The 15,094-nt window shown below is 42.6% G+C and overlaps 2 protein-coding genes across 9 annotated transcripts in view; both read right to left on the bottom strand.

Annotated features, from left to right (window-relative positions):
* The window catches only part of LOC143214021 (intermembrane lipid transfer protein VPS13A), a 20,518-nt gene extending 14,472 nt beyond the window's left edge, over positions 1-6,046 (bottom strand). The window contains exons 1-22 of one of the 2 annotated variants that reach the window (XM_076434514.1): positions 5,910-6,046; positions 5,430-5,836; positions 5,234-5,341; positions 5,018-5,144; positions 4,809-4,956; positions 4,529-4,740; positions 4,129-4,303; positions 3,574-4,058; positions 3,279-3,503; positions 3,100-3,212; positions 2,821-3,029; positions 2,577-2,743; positions 2,396-2,513; positions 2,032-2,334; positions 1,782-1,914; positions 1,474-1,704; positions 1,257-1,396; positions 1,072-1,169; positions 800-999; positions 537-716; positions 273-462; positions 41-201 (exon numbers count right to left, since the gene is read on the bottom strand). In XM_076434514.1, coding sequence (XP_076290629.1) covers positions 41-201; positions 273-462; positions 537-716; positions 800-999; positions 1,072-1,169; positions 1,257-1,396; positions 1,474-1,704; positions 1,782-1,914; positions 2,032-2,334; positions 2,396-2,513; positions 2,577-2,743; positions 2,821-3,029; positions 3,100-3,212; positions 3,279-3,503; positions 3,574-4,058; positions 4,129-4,303; positions 4,529-4,740; positions 4,809-4,956; positions 5,018-5,144; positions 5,234-5,341; positions 5,430-5,570 — 3,864 coding nt within the window. In that variant the 5' untranslated portion in view covers positions 5,571-5,836; positions 5,910-6,046. Of the gene's footprint in view, positions 1-40; positions 202-272; positions 463-536; positions 717-799; positions 1,000-1,071; positions 1,170-1,256; positions 1,397-1,473; positions 1,705-1,781; positions 1,915-2,031; positions 2,335-2,395; positions 2,514-2,576; positions 2,744-2,820; positions 3,030-3,099; positions 3,213-3,278; positions 3,504-3,573; positions 4,059-4,128; positions 4,304-4,528; positions 4,741-4,808; positions 4,957-5,017; positions 5,145-5,233; positions 5,342-5,429; positions 5,837-5,909 lie in introns of those variants that run through there. The other variant, XM_076434515.1, reaches the window with a different exon arrangement.
* LOC143214023 (uncharacterized) lies at positions 5,975-15,094 on the bottom strand. 7 transcript variants are annotated; one of them, XM_076434524.1, is made up of 11 exons: positions 14,620-15,094; positions 12,867-13,225; positions 12,366-12,596; positions 12,087-12,287; positions 11,598-12,011; positions 11,036-11,506; positions 10,094-10,381; positions 9,120-9,548; positions 8,775-8,911; positions 8,580-8,698; positions 5,975-8,518 (listed from the first exon to the last, which is right to left on the bottom strand). In XM_076434524.1, exons 2-11 carry the CDS (start codon positions 13,179-13,181, stop codon positions 6,531-6,533), a joined length of 4,593 nt encoding a protein of 1,530 aa, XP_076290639.1. In that variant the 5' UTR covers positions 13,182-13,225; positions 14,620-15,094; the 3' UTR covers positions 5,975-6,530. The 7 variants fall into 7 exon arrangements, with proteins under 7 accessions (XP_076290639.1, XP_076290641.1, XP_076290640.1 ...); XM_076434526.1 differs by having other exon boundaries at positions 14,936-15,091; XM_076434525.1 differs by lacking the exon at positions 14,620-15,094 and adding an exon at positions 13,849-14,610.

Raw genomic sequence — 15,094 nt, 5'->3', positions numbered from 1 at the left:
GGAGCACACACGTAATCGATAAATCAACAATAAATTATACTTGAATCTCTAAATCTCTACTGAGCGTCATGATCGCCCTAGACACAGTCAGATTTTTCAGCTTCACCAGAATGTTGTCGATTATCAGATGATTTCCATCGGTTTTGGAATTATCAGTCGATTGTTCGATCTTTTTGAAAAAATTCTCCACCGATAAAACACCTAGAGAAATAAATATCTTAATAATTGCAATCGATCGATAATCTTGACTGCTTGTTATTAGCGAGCACAACCTGTATTTAACACCAAAAGACTGGGAACATCTTTCCTTTGTGGTAGAAGGAATATAGGGCCTTGTATGTCGATAAAAATATGCAGCTTCGTAGCGCTCTTCTTAAACTCTTTGATACCGTTTGTAACTTTGTCGATCAGGTAATTTTGAAATTGCAGACAGTAGGTTGAAAAGAACGGCGCTAGGAAATACTGTGGAACGAATCGAATTTGTAACTGTTGATACTCGCAGGACCTTTCCAAGAATACGTGTCGAAGGTTCGTACCTTTAAATCGTACAATATTTTCGAAACGAGCACACAGTTCATTCTTCCGATGGAGAGCTTGAAAGTTCCATCTGACATCACATCGTCCTTCTTGGTGTCAATGTCGGAACACGTGTATAGCCTCGGCATGTGTCTGACATATTTCAAGTCGAGCACTCTATCCTCATCGGTGGTTAAAAGCTTAAAATAAAACGAATTAACTTGAATGCACGAAGCAAGATTTTCATCGCCGAGAATCGTAAATCGAAGATCGTAGAAATTACTTTTGAATACAACGTATCGTCTTGCAAGTCCTCGACGGACAGGTGTCTCAAGTGCGCACGCAAAACCATCCTCTCGTTGGCGTTGTAGATGCAGTCGTTCTCCAATCCGAGGACTTGTATCTCTAACAGATCCATGTCTTTGTCGCAGAATCGAAGAACGAGCGCGCTGAGTCTCGCCGAATAATTTAACTTGATGGCACCTGGAAGTTTGCAGATTCATCAAAGTTGGCAGTATTTATGTTTTAGTGTTACAGCAGTTTGTTGCGCTGTACCTGGAGGAATCGGTGGATCGTTATTCTTTATTTTCCACTGCGCTATAGTGCAAAATATTTTCTCCGCGAAAGTGATGAGGTTATTCTTCTCGAGTGTACTAAAAACAATGGTGTTTTGTTTTGAACATTAGGTTTATGATTATAAATTAATGATTTTTAATTTACGATTATTGAGAAATGCTTACTTGATCAAACCGAACCAGTATTTTCGAAGTTTCATTAGTGCGGGTCTGTGAAGATTTATATGAACACTGAGGATATTTACGACGAGTGATCGCTCGATGCTTTTGAAGTGGGATTTGAAGTCGGGACAGTTCGATTTTACCTAAAGAATTACAAGCTCTTAGAAGGATAAATAAACGAATTATAATGATTTTAATGATAGTTCGAACTGTTCCGTACCTTACGGTACGATACGACAAGAACTTCGTGCGGCTCTTCGGTTGATATTAACTCCAAATAAGATCCTGTTACGCCCGCATTAGTTTTGTCCACCAAAAGTACAGATCCCACTCCAAACTGCACGGCAGGACCGTACACCATTAGGGCAGTCTCAAGGTACAATCCGTGGAGTCTCAGATTCAAATAGGGTTCTTCCCGCCCTTCATTGAGACATACCAAGTGAAACGATAGCTAAGAATTTTAACACAGTATTAGAAGATTCGTGGCATGATAATTAATTAGAGGAAATTTTCATGCACAAATAATACCTCTCCGATGGCAAATCTCAGTAACAATTTGATATGATTGCACGGAGACACGTTATCATCGAATCCAGACAAATGTATCGTTTTAGATAATTGTTCCAAATCTTCTTCGCTGATTTCTGAAGATACTACACTCCTGTCGACAAAAATATCTCTTATCGACCGTTTACTTGTCATCGTCTTAAGAGATAGTCAGCCAACGAAGTATTGAAACATGTATTTTTGAAGTTAGTATTAAGTCTTACTTGGTTACCTATCGAGTTTCTGTTTCTGCACATTACTGCCCAGCAGTTCTTTGGTAACGTGATTGAACTTGTTCTGCAATGTTCCAATTGATAGCACACACACGCTGCGTTGAACAGTCTTCAAATGTTTTATCGTCACGACGACGGCATCGAGAGTCTTTTTCGAACCGTACTGCTTCCAATTGAAATCACACTTCTTAAAGTTTTGCTGATAATTCAACAGCAATAAATTCAAAAAGTGAACGACCATTTGTATCTTGTTCTCTGACAGGTTGAACTTGATGCTCGAAATCGAAACGTTCACCTTGGTCCTGTGAAATTGAACATTGCAATAAGCTTGATTGCGATTCGATTCGAACTGTAAAAACACACCTGGGTAGTTGATGGTACTCCGGTTTTATACTGTACGAGATAGTCGTGTTCGCTTGTATCTTTTGCACAAAGTGGCACTCGGAATCTTTTCTTTTTCTGGCTGTTCTCCAGTCATCTCCTATAAAGTATAACGAAGACGTTAAGAGTTGCGATTAAAGTTTACGGGGATAGCGAAACATACCCGAGTGGCAAAACAAAACTTGTGCACCAGAGAATACAAAGTGTATTCTATCGTAAAGCAATTCTTCCAGCTCCATGAGCGTGGCGTCCTCGAGCTGCAAGTTGGTCGCTTGAAGTTCGTTGGATACAATCACGTTACCAAAATCCAGAACGAGAATGTCTCCACCTCTAAAATCCCTTCGTGTTACGTACAGATTCATACGACAATTGTGTTACATCTAGAAAATGTTTTATATTCTACACACTTCTGTATCGATCCATGTTCGGGAAACACAATGTAGGGTCCTTTAATGTCAATTTTGAAACTAATTCGTAGAGTTTGAGAAACGATATTGTCTGCTAACATCAGAAGGTTCCCTTTCATGTATTCATAGAGCTTGTACATCCATAGAATCGTGGTTCGAATGTTCGCGTCATTCAGCTTAAAGAATTGTATAATCTCCATTGCGGCATGCTGAAACAAAATGTTAACAAATACATGCGTTTTCATATAGTTTGTACGGTATATACCATATTGCACTTACGTGGTAATAAGTAACTTCAACGGGCTCGAGTTTTAAAGATACGTCGAAAGTTGGATCCACGTTTTCTCCATTCTTTTCGAAGTCTATTGCCAAGAAGTTAGTCGACACGTTGTCTAAACAGAAAAATGATCAAGACCGTAAATAGAATTTGAATTTGTATGGTTAATATGTTAAATTACCTGTGAGGATGTTGTCTACAGTGATTAGAGGCACCAAATCACCTTCCGGAGAAACACCTTCCACTACAAAGCTCTCGGCTCGAGCAGACACTTTAAAAGCAGACATGATCGGTTGCACCTCGATGCTCGTCAGAAACTGTGTCATAGTTATAACAAGTATTTCTCTGTCGCTGTTGTTGAGGAAACTTAAACAAGCGTTCGCCAAAGTGAAATTGAATTTATAATCTGTAATCAAAAGTTATCCTTACTGTTCGTAATATACCTAGCATATTAATGTACAGAAAAATAATCGTACCAATAGGTTGCGGTAGCTTTTCTAACTTCATCTTTTTCTCTAATCCATTATTGGCATTACTCTGACATAATTTTTTGGTTTCTTGCACATCGATACCCTCAACGTTCGGAGTTTTCCCTTCTAAGGATGAAGACGCGTTCTCCGTATTATTTTGTACCGAGTGAACGCTGCTCAAATCATGAGACTTCTCTTCCATGGTTTTATTTTGTAATTCTTGTCTGGCGTGTTCTCTGGCGATTACTATATTCAGTATCGTCAAGCAATCTTCGTACTTTTGTAAATCTAATTTCAGTTCTGTATCATTCGGCCTCAGTAAACTCTGCAAACATGTTTCTTTATACTTCCTGTAGCTTTTCCTGTGCTCGCTGATTCTCGTCCAGGTGTACGGTCTCACGTTGTATTCTAGAATCGAATTGTAGGCATATTTCCACCAAGCTGACGGATTCTTCAGCACAGCTTCGTTTGGACGATACTTTATATAAGGTCTACAACATTATCGGAGTAAATAAAGACAAATATTCATGTTTGAAGCAAGGTAGATTTTAGATCACATACTTATTTATAATTGCGCGTTCCAGCGAATCGTAAAGATGACAAAATGTAATGTACTGCTGTTCAGTAACTTGCATAGCAACGTCGTGCAACACTATATCGACTAACATGCGACATGTTTGAGCCTCGTTTCCTTTATGTATAATTACCTTTATTTTTGCCGTGAAAGGTTTCAGAACTGAAACACGGTCAAAATGATATTAATTTCTCTGAACAATTAACTACTTTGGAATGGAGTGAACCCTACAAAGATACACTGTTCTGTCAAAAAAATTTCCTAAAATTCTTCTAGATATACAGCTGAAGCTTTCAAAGTTTAATTGCCAAAAAGAAATTTTGCTGATGTCTTAAACACCTAGCGTGTCGTTGCAGGACTGAAAATGAAGCATAAGAAAGAACGTACGAAATTGAAATTCCTTGTCTCCAACACCAAAAGTTTGCAGAGATTTATGCATTGTATCCTTCCAGTCTAGGACAGCAGACATGTCCCAGTCACACCTGTTGCTTGCGAGAGAAGATTCGGTGTCATGATCCATATACATGCTTAGAGATTCTGCTCTTACTAATTGATAAACTGTGTTGACGTTGTTTCCACAAACACCAGGCTTCCATTTGCTAGAATTTATTTTATAACAATAACGAATGTTTCATGATACAATGAAATAACTTGAGGAAACAATTACCTGTTTGTAGTCATCACAGATACACTCTGAATACAGATACCAAACGCACACAAAGACTCATTTAACTTCTCTTCATATCTAATATGTACATTGTTGATAGTAATTTGAAAGTTTTTTGTTACCGACGTTAATATGTTGTCGAGGAATTCTAAAAATGATCGAGCATATTAACAACTGCATCGAATATGGAATTTAACTGTATAAATTACCTGCTTTATTAGGTTCATGCTCCTTTAGATCTTCCAATATCTTTTTCTTTTCAGCCCTTATTAACTTTTTTTGTATCTCAGCATCGTAAGCACCGTGAGCAGCAGGTACAGCTACTATGTACACATCCTTGAAAGTTCAGATAACAATGTTAAGGATACAATTTGCTGATTGCAACCTAACAGTTGATTAGTTAGAAGAAAGAATAAATTTTCTACCTCGATACAGAGGATAATAGGTTGAGAAAATAACCCGGACCATGGGATCTTCAAAACGATCTTTCCTATAAGTCCTAGTTCCACCCTGATAGGCAGACCAAGCTGGTACTGGAAACAATCATTCAAACGTATTTCACTGGTTTTCCATGAAAATCGAAATAGAGATTTCGGATGAGGTACACAAGAGAAATCTTACCAGAGCCTCGGGCTTCAATTTAAGATCGGTCAAACAGGTATCGCCGGAAAAAATGCCGACATTAAATTGTTCGGTATCCAGATCTTCAACATACTTGCCCAGGAGCCGGTTCAAAAACGCTGCTATGGCACCCTCGAACATCGTTCTGCATTTAGGTGAATCTACGGCAGTTGTTTACCTGTCGCGTTCAGTGTGACGTGTGACACTGTTTTCTAACACGGGTTCCTTTCATAACCTTAAGAAATTCGTAAAATAAATTCCGTCATGCGCGAATCCACGACAAGGATTTTATTGATCCCCCTGGGCTCTCTCCTTGGGATTTCGCTGGTGATGCGTTCAACGCGAACCTGTTTCGTACCACCATGGACGACTTCGGTCCAGTCCATTCATTGTCATATATTTTTTAGCTAATACGAATAAAATACAGATAAAATACAATTAAAACATTAAAACGTAATTTAAATTCGTTGATCGAATTACCGAAATTGAAGGACGATCTACGAAGCTGGCGGGCGATACGGAACAGGACAGGTTTACCACCAATCTATAATAGCACTTGTTTATTATTATATCGTACAAGATTGATCGTTTTAATTCTTGTATTTACAATAACGGCGTTATACAAGGGCGAAACAAGGTGGCATTGTTAATTACGATACGTTCAATCTCAAAACGAGTTTGATAGATAGCGACTATGATCGTGCTCGCTTATAATCACAATGGCGGCGTTCAACTGTTATAATTATTAACAGAGGATCTTGTCTGTACAGAAATGTTACAATAGCGAGAGAGGCGAAATTAATTGCACACTTGTTTTCACGCAAACTTCTTAAATAAAAGCTAAGACAGCTGCACTACAAACGAATTAAGTTTTTCTTGTTTATCTAAGTATTGCCTACTATTCGAATTGTAACGATATTTTTAAACGATTCTATTATGATTGGATGATCTAAAAAAATTTGTATATAAACGCCTAAAATGCGTCATATAACGACATTGTACATATATATGTACGATATATGTACATATACAGAAATGTGTGTATACGTGTATGTGTATATTACATGATCATTTCCCTATAACGGTTCTCTTAAGTCTTAATTAAACGGTCAAATGTTTCGTCTCTCCGGTATTGGGATCCACCAAAACTTTCTCCTTACAGCTATTTCCGTTTGGACTGTTGCCGAACGAATTAGTATCGTTAAGAGGAAAGAATCTTCCGTCTTGATATTCTTTAAACAATAGTTCTGTCGACTTCTGTTTCTCCTCTTTTCCATTGTTGGATGGTTTCTTCATCGTTAACGTTAATAACTCTATAATTAGATAGGACTCAGGCTTGTAAAGTCTAGTGAAGTGCAGCCTGATATGTTCGCCAATATTCTCATCTTTTCTCGGTCTGTAATCGCAATGGGGACAGGACGGTGTCACTCGTTCGATACCGTGGCGGCGTTTGTGGGAGTCCATGGCGTCTTTATCGCAGGACGAGAAGGGACAGCTCTGGCAGCGTAACGTCTCAGTCTCCTCGTTATGCGACACGAGCATACCCTTTTTCTGCATCAGTAACAACGACTGTTTATCTTGGTTGGAGGCTTGCATGCCGCCGTAGTTTAGCATCGCGGTCCCGTTCAAGGACACCGCGGCCGATGAGCTGCAGGACGACTTGAGAGTCTTCCCCGAACGGGACACGGACGCCACGTTATCGGAGACGGTGTCGCTGTCGATGGTGATCGTGTCGTCCTCGAATTGCCGGCGCGAGGCTTGAGCCTCCGCGTTCGCTTGATGCTTTTTCAGATGCTGAACGTAATTCGCGTAGTATTTGACGGAATAGTCGCAGGTGTCGCAACGGTATCTCTGTTTCGCGCCATGCAACGTCAGATGAACCCTGTACTGTTCCCGCTTCTCGAACGCGGAGGGACACTTGTGGCATTTGTACCGTTTCTCTTTCAGTCTGCCGTTCCTCAGGTAACCAGGATAGACGAAGTTCGGGTTGCCTCGCATGAACAGTCCAAACTGAGGGTCGGAGGAGGGCGGCGGCGACAGATTCGCGGCTATCTCGCTAGTCTCGTTCTGTCGTCGGTGAACCACTTGGTGTTTCACTAGATTCTGGGCAGTCTTCGAGGAGTAGTCGCACTCGGTGCATTTGAATCTGTTGTTCGATCCGTGCAGCGTCATGTGATACTCCAGAGCATCTAACTTAAAGTAACGGGCAGGACATTTGGCACAGGTGAACACTTGGTTCCCGGTCCTCTGTTGATTCGGATTGTTAAAACCGTTGCCCGAGGTCTCGGAGACCTCGACGACAATCCACGCAACCGTGCAACTCTGGCTCGAATCCTGGCCGCCTGCTTCGACGCACGCCGTGTTGGGAGGTGGGTATCGTTGGGAGTGACCGTACAGAGACAATAAGTACTTCGTACGTTCCTGATACTCCGTCGAGTGCGCCTTCTGATGGGCCAACAGATGAGCCGGCTGGCGAGCGGCGTACGAACACCATTGGCACGAGTACGCCAACTCCGTGGAATGGTACCGCAAGTGGATTCTCAGTTCTTTCTCGTAGAGGAACCGTGCCGGGCATTTGCTGCAACAATGCACCAACCTGGAGTCGCGCAGATCGGGCTCCGAACCTAATGCGGGAGTATGCGTAAATCCAAGAAGCGTGGTCAAGTCGCTCAGTTGCTGAGAGTCGGGTCTGGTGTCGTCCACCAAACAGTGAACGGTACCCAACGACCCGGAATGCATTTCCGTGTGGGCGACCATGATTTCTCGACGAGTACAGGTAAAGCTACAGTCCGTGCAAGCGATGACGGGCCCTTGACTGGGAGTGTCGAGGTGCATGGTCTCGTGATCACGGACCTCCGCGCGTCTAGAAGACACGTACGGACAGTGACGACATTTCAACATCTTCGCAAGGGTGCCGTCTAGTCTAGACACCCAGACCAAGGGCGCGTCTGGCAGTGATCGCGTATCTAACAGCAATGGTGGCGGTGCATTGGCGTTCTTCGAGGAGTTCGATATGCAGGTCACGTTGTTCTGCGTGGTTATGTGGATCACCTGTTCCATAGACCTCTCCTGTTTCATGCGACTGTTACCTGAAACGAGAAACAACGAATCAGCAACGCTCAGCAACACCAAAGGGTATAGCAAACTTACTGTTATCAGAATTAGTCTGTTGCCCTTTATATTTAGCCGATGAGAAATTATAGTCCGTACTCTGTTGGTGCACGACTGCGAGCTCCTCGCCGTGGAGTCTAACATGATCCAAAAGTTCCCTGCAACGATCAAACATTCTTTTTCTCTCTTTCTCGATAAGTATAGAGCTGATTTTCATAAAGCGTTAATACATACGCTTTCGTGCTGACGTAATAGGGGCACAGATAGCATTTGAAAATGGCTTCCAAGTTGGGGCGATGATGGACTCTATGTATGGACAAAGTTGCAGCGTCTGGCGCGGAAAATGGGCAATCTCCGCAACCGAATGGATTCTACAGAGATGTATAATTCGAGTTAAAGTACAGTTACAATTTTTGGCAGAAAGCATTCGATCAAGCGGATCGAGCATCAATCATTTTTCTATGACGGAATGTCTAGAGAAAATCGATCGTGTTATCAAATTCGGGATTTTAATGGAATATTTCCTGCCAAGGATAGTAGACATGTTTGTCCATGAACTAAGTAATGAATGATGTTTACTTTTTCGTCTTCGTTGCGTTGCTCCGATTCATTGTGGGACTTGACATGCAAAGATACAGTCTCTCTGTTCGAATGTCTGAAGTTGCAACGTTTACATTTCCACATGGTACGTTTATTGTCTGCGGAGAGCGTAGCGGAAGTCGATCCACTCTGTCCGTGTGGTGAGATCAAGTTATTTTTTAGCAAGGATTGACCACGATTTCGAGCGGCAGCTTTTAGCGGAGGCGGTGGTCTTAGGCCAATATTGATAGTATTAACATTACTCCCTTCGCTTGTGGACACAATCGAGACCGGAGTGGAACTATATTCCGGAGTTTGCAAATACTCGTTGCTGTTCATAATCAACAACTTAGTCGGTGGCTCATCGGAATTAGTCTCTTCCACGCTACGCTCTTCCATATTTTGCTCGTCCCATGATTGTTGCTCCACCTAAGGAAGGACAGAAACGGATTACATTTGATATGGAATCGTTTTGATCATGTACGCGCGAAACGTTGCTGTTGCGCGACGGGAAATAGACTCCGTAATTTGCTAACTCGGTAGAAAATCTAATCGGCACACTGAGAATTTTCTTTGGAAAAACTGAAAGTCACTTTCGAAGCATCAACACATTTAGACAATTGTTCTTTATTTGTCGTGTCGGTTTCAATTACTAAGAATATGCTTGTAATTTCAATAAAAATATGAAATCATAACACCAATCAAGTGTCCAAGCGCTCCGATGAAAATAAATTTTTCATATACATATATATATGTATATATATATATGTATACATGTATATATTTTTTTCCGTGTTCTACAGATAGAACAGTTTTAAAGGATCATCACTGGTGCTTGTCGTAGGTTGTAAACGAAACAAAAAGATACGAGCAAGATCAGTGCGCCAAGAAAAAAAATGAGACGACAAGCACTGGTTCGCTAACAACTAACATGGACTAGCTCGGCTTAATGTAAGTGAAATTAGTGCTTTCACCTGTGCAAGATACTTGTTATACTTGGAATAATTCCGTCGACCGGTTTCATCCGTCATAAGTACCCTGGCAGTCATATGAACTGGATCTTTAGCTGCTTTAAGTTTAATATGTTTTGTGATGTCCCACCGCCAGTTAGAGCGGTACGCGCACAGGGAACACTCGAATGGCTTCCGATTTAAATGACCGACTATATGAACGTGAAAGCGACTTGCGGTGGATGCCCAAAATGGACAATGCGGGCATTTGAATACCCGTCGGCCACTTGGATGCGCTGAGGTGCCTTCAACCTGACAAAAGATTTTACTGCCTTTATCAAAATAAACTGTTAAACCGCTCTCGAAACACAATTGGCTACGGTCTCGAACGCCATAAGGGAAACATTGAAAGCACATTCTTAATAATAAAAAGATGTATGTACAAAAACGTAAACAAAGAGGAACAAAAAAAAAAGATATCGAATACAAACATTAACAACAATTCACCGTAGTAACATCGCATACTTAAAATAATTGATCGTGATTTCAAGCTGAAGTATGCATTCTAAGTATGGAGTACGGAGTATGTTCCAACTTTGTCATTCTGAATTATTGTCTGTATTTCGAATGTTTCAATAAAATCAAATGGATGAGAACTCTATTGAAACACCGAATATAAAGAAAATATTTCGGATGATAAAGTTGGAACGGGCACTCTGCATTGTAATGGCCATACATGGTGCTTGCAATAAAAACACTTAATATAAAAAAGTTTAACGTGTGTATAAGATATATATATATATATATATAATATATATGTTATGTATATAGTCAGATCTGTTGACTCTCGTATTGCAATTCGTCTATTCATTCGTGTGCGTGTGTTCATTTCATTATTCCATGTGCACGCGGTTAGATAAAGTATGTATTGTATATAGATAGATTATTTCTATAGAAACATCATACCGATGATCCAGAAGAATTGAGTCCACTGAGATTTACGTCCCAATCCGTTTGCGCTGGGAATGCATATTCACCGCGATACGAGGTCACACGTAGTTCTGAACAATTCGATAATTTTTCTAAGCTACTGTCTATGGACGAATCGTTGCTCGCCAAGCGACAACACTGCATATGCGTTTGTAGATCAGTCGAGTTTTTGCAACGTCTTCTGCACTTTGGGCAACGCGTCGTGCCCACAGATACGCTGAGAGCAGTGTGGTGTGTTTGTTTGTGACAAGCCAGCTCCTCCATGCTACTAGCTTTAAATGTACACCAGCATTTCAAATCGTTCGTGGTACTTACTGCTACCTCCGCCACTCCATTATTTATCGACGCCGACGTAGTAAGCTTTTCCTTTAGCTTATCAAAGAAGGACGCATTTTTTTTTTCAAACAAATCTGCCGCGTTATTCGCATCCTTCTTTAAGTTGTTGACCTGTTGGAAGTACGTTCGAATCACTAACAAACAAAATCCATAAAAAACGGATCAACGATCGCGCGTAACAGTAGAAAACAAGGTGACTAACTTCTTTATTCCCATACAACCTAGCCAGTTCCGTGTCTCTGGCAATTTGAGCGAGTTCCGGCCGCACTCTTACGCGTGGAACTTTTAACAGTGTCGTGGAGGATCCATTGGCAGTATTATTGGATTTAGCAGGACTTAAGGGAATCAACATTGGCAATGGTTTTCGAGACTTGTTCGGTGTAACCGGTGCATGACACTCTGCCAGGTGTCTCTGCATTTCCGAGTCCCAGGCGGTAATGAACTGACAGCCTTTCTCCTCGCATTTCAACGCTATGCATTCTGCATTCGCTATTGCACTTCTTTTATCTTCCATAGAATTCATCGATTGATCGGACATGAACGAGTCGCCGGGACTGAGGGACACCGTCGTGCTTCCGGATATGTGGAGAGTATCCCGGAAATCGCTCGCGCCCACCTAAAACCATAAACCATGTAGATTTCGAACGCATACAGAACATATCAATAATATTTATCGACTACAATAGTGTACCTGATTGTAACGCTTAGGACTATTTCTCGGCTTACGCTCAAAAGGTGCATTAGACTTGCGATTTGTCTGTCCTACAGGTGGCTCGTGGTGATTGGTCTCGTGCACTGTCAAGCTCTGTCTGATGTCAGCCGTGAAATTGCAAGCACGGCACTGAAAAGCTCCCCCCCCTCCATGGTTCCTAGTGTGTCTGTCTAAGTTCCACTATAAAAAACGTGTTCGCTGTTATTGATTTGTCTCTGAAACAAATGATCTACCGCATTCTATGGAAGTCGCATTAACCTTGTACGGCGTACGAAAATCACAGGCGTCGCACTTGATCATTGGCATGGAATGATACTTCACGTGTTTCGTGTAACGAGCACGTACATGCGTTACATAGGAGCATTTGGAACATCGAAAGAATCTCCTTTTCAAATGATGCACTCTTTGATGGGTTTCTAGGTCTCTCGAATTTAATGCAACATACGGACACATCGAACATCGGTATCCAGCGTCGCGTGCAAATTTCCCCTGGAAACCATTATGCTTCTTGTAAAGTTGACACTTAATCTGAATTGCTGTTACACTGTAATCTCTTAAACGATGACAGATGCCCTTGTTAAGTTTATAAAATAAAAGGATTTATTAAATTATTCGTATTTCGAAATAAAAATGTTCTGACTACAGTGTAATTTCGATACTTTACACGTCTATTTGCGGAAGCAAAAAAGAGCAATTAAATCTCCATTAGCGATTCGACATCTCCCTGTTGAAAACGATGAAAACGACAACAATACATACCTTTGGTTTGTGCTCCTTTTTTAGATGGTCGAGGTAAGCCTTGAGAATCGGAAGAGGCTTTGGAGGTTTGCAGGTTTTATAATCGTAGCTTTGCGAGGATCCGGTACAGTCAACGAGGTCGTCTTGATCGCCCTTTAAACTGCCCTTCGCGGAATCGTTGTCTTTGTCTTCAAACGAAAGCTCCTCGGCAGAGGTCCGCGACTGTTGCTCCTTCATCACAGTTTCCTTAAGATCTTCTTTAAGGTTATCTTCTTTTTCCTTGGATTGCTGAGGTCGCGGACGAAGTGCACGAAGACGGGGCAGCCTTCCTGACATCTTGGACGAGGCTCGTTCTATCCCACGTACGTCCTCCCGTGTTCCTGTCGCGCATCGGGAATACTCTTTTAATTCCCCTCAGCCTCCTCCCGGGGCCCCGAGTATCTCGCGGCAGGGTAAAAAAAAGGAGAACGGCATTCACTTCTCCATCGGTCTACACCGTTTTCTCTTTCCCGATGACATTAACGTGACGAGCCGCTGGCCTACGGTCTACGATCGCGTACGCACATCTCCCTCTCTCTCCCTTCCCCTCACTCGCTCTATCTCTCTCACTCTCTTTCTCTCCTGTTCACGTGTATGTGCCTTTAAAAACGATTTTCCATCCGCGATTTAAAATTCGTCGAATTCTCGGATGTTCGACATTCGTTTTTAAGGGAACATTTCCTCGAATTCTGCTGACCTATGGAACCGTGACGGAGGACCCCGTGGTGCACCTTTACGGAAATACACGAGTAAGAGCACTGCTCGGTGGTCGCGCGATCTACACGCTACACGCCGCCATTTTTCTTTTACTTCCCAATGAAACTCTGCTGACGGAGAAGACTCGAAAGAAATTGTTCCGCAAAGGAACGCTCCCCTTCCGAGAAAATAATCGCGCGTCGGAATATCGATAACGAGAAAATCATATTTTATCCGAATGTCCCTCCGTCGAGTCGCGGATACCTACGCTTACGTCGATACGCTGGCCCCGTGCAGACATCGATCACTGGAAACTAGTACTCGCGTGTTCGTAAGATCGCCTGGCCGATCATATCGACGAAACGGATCTCTATATCGAAATATTGAAAATATACATTCCCGGTAATTCGAAGAGCTTACGTTTCGATACTTTATTTGCGATAACGTTACTCCGAGTTCGGTCTATCAGCGTCGACTGTATATAGTTAGTCAGACGGAAAGTAATTTGGTTCTTCTTATCGGAGCAACAACCGGTCGCTGCGAGTAAAACTTCGTTGAATGGTCTGCCTTTGCCTACTCCCGACATCCGGTTCACACGATACGACGGCCGATCGCAGCGAGTCAGGGTGTTGTTGGTACATTAATCATTTTCATGCGCATAGATTTCTCATCGGCGATCCGCGCGACGATCTACTCTACTCAGCGTAGCGGCGGTATTCGATAAACCGTGTAATCTCCGAGCGGTCTGTACGATAGAAAAAGGCTCGGTTCCGGCGGTGGCAAGATGTACGCGAGCAACAGAGACAGAAGAAGAAGAAGAAGATCCAGTTTCCCGAGACGCGTTCAAGATTTCCGTTTCTCCAAGCGATTTCCGGTTTATGGTCGAACGACCGCTGCTCTCCGACAGGGACGGACCATGCCATACTATATGGCCCATACACACTAGTGTGCGTTGCGCGTTGTGTGCGTGTGTCTCGCGCAAGCCAACAGAAACGGGGAGGAGAGAATTCAATCTCGGATTCGCTGATAGAAAACAAACCTCGAGCGAAGTAGTTAATTCAGTTGTAGTAGTAGGTTATCTTCCGGATTGTACGACCGTTGGAAATAGGTACGGCAGATTGATAAATTCCGAACGGTCCGCAGAGCCAACCGAGAGAAACGGTCGCCGGATTTACCATCGCGACGTCCTACGATTTCGACGCCCGAGAAAATCGGATACGCTGGTTGGACCCTCGAGCTCCCTCCCTTCTTCTTTCTCTCTCTCCTATATCGCTCTGGTTCTCCTTCCGAGCCAACGCGACCGCGAGGGCCTCGCTCCCGCTCGTGTTCCTCTTATTATTTTCTCGATGCCGTACTTTATATCGTCGGAAACACCTCTTCGTCGTCATCGGCGTTTTAACAGTAGCCGACGGACCGGAGGATGAATCGTACAAAGACTACGAAGAGACCGAGTGTACCAGTAGCCCCTCCCTCCTCTTTAACCAACTCGGACAGGAACGACGGCGAGGCCGAAG

Source organism: Lasioglossum baleicum, chromosome 12, assembly GCF_051020765.1.
Source record: "Lasioglossum baleicum chromosome 12, iyLasBale1, whole genome shotgun sequence".
Taxonomy (NCBI): domain Eukaryota; kingdom Metazoa; phylum Arthropoda; class Insecta; order Hymenoptera; family Halictidae; genus Lasioglossum; species Lasioglossum baleicum.
Note: the sequence above shows the minus strand (reverse complement) of the source record. Positions and strands in the feature narration are given on the sequence as shown.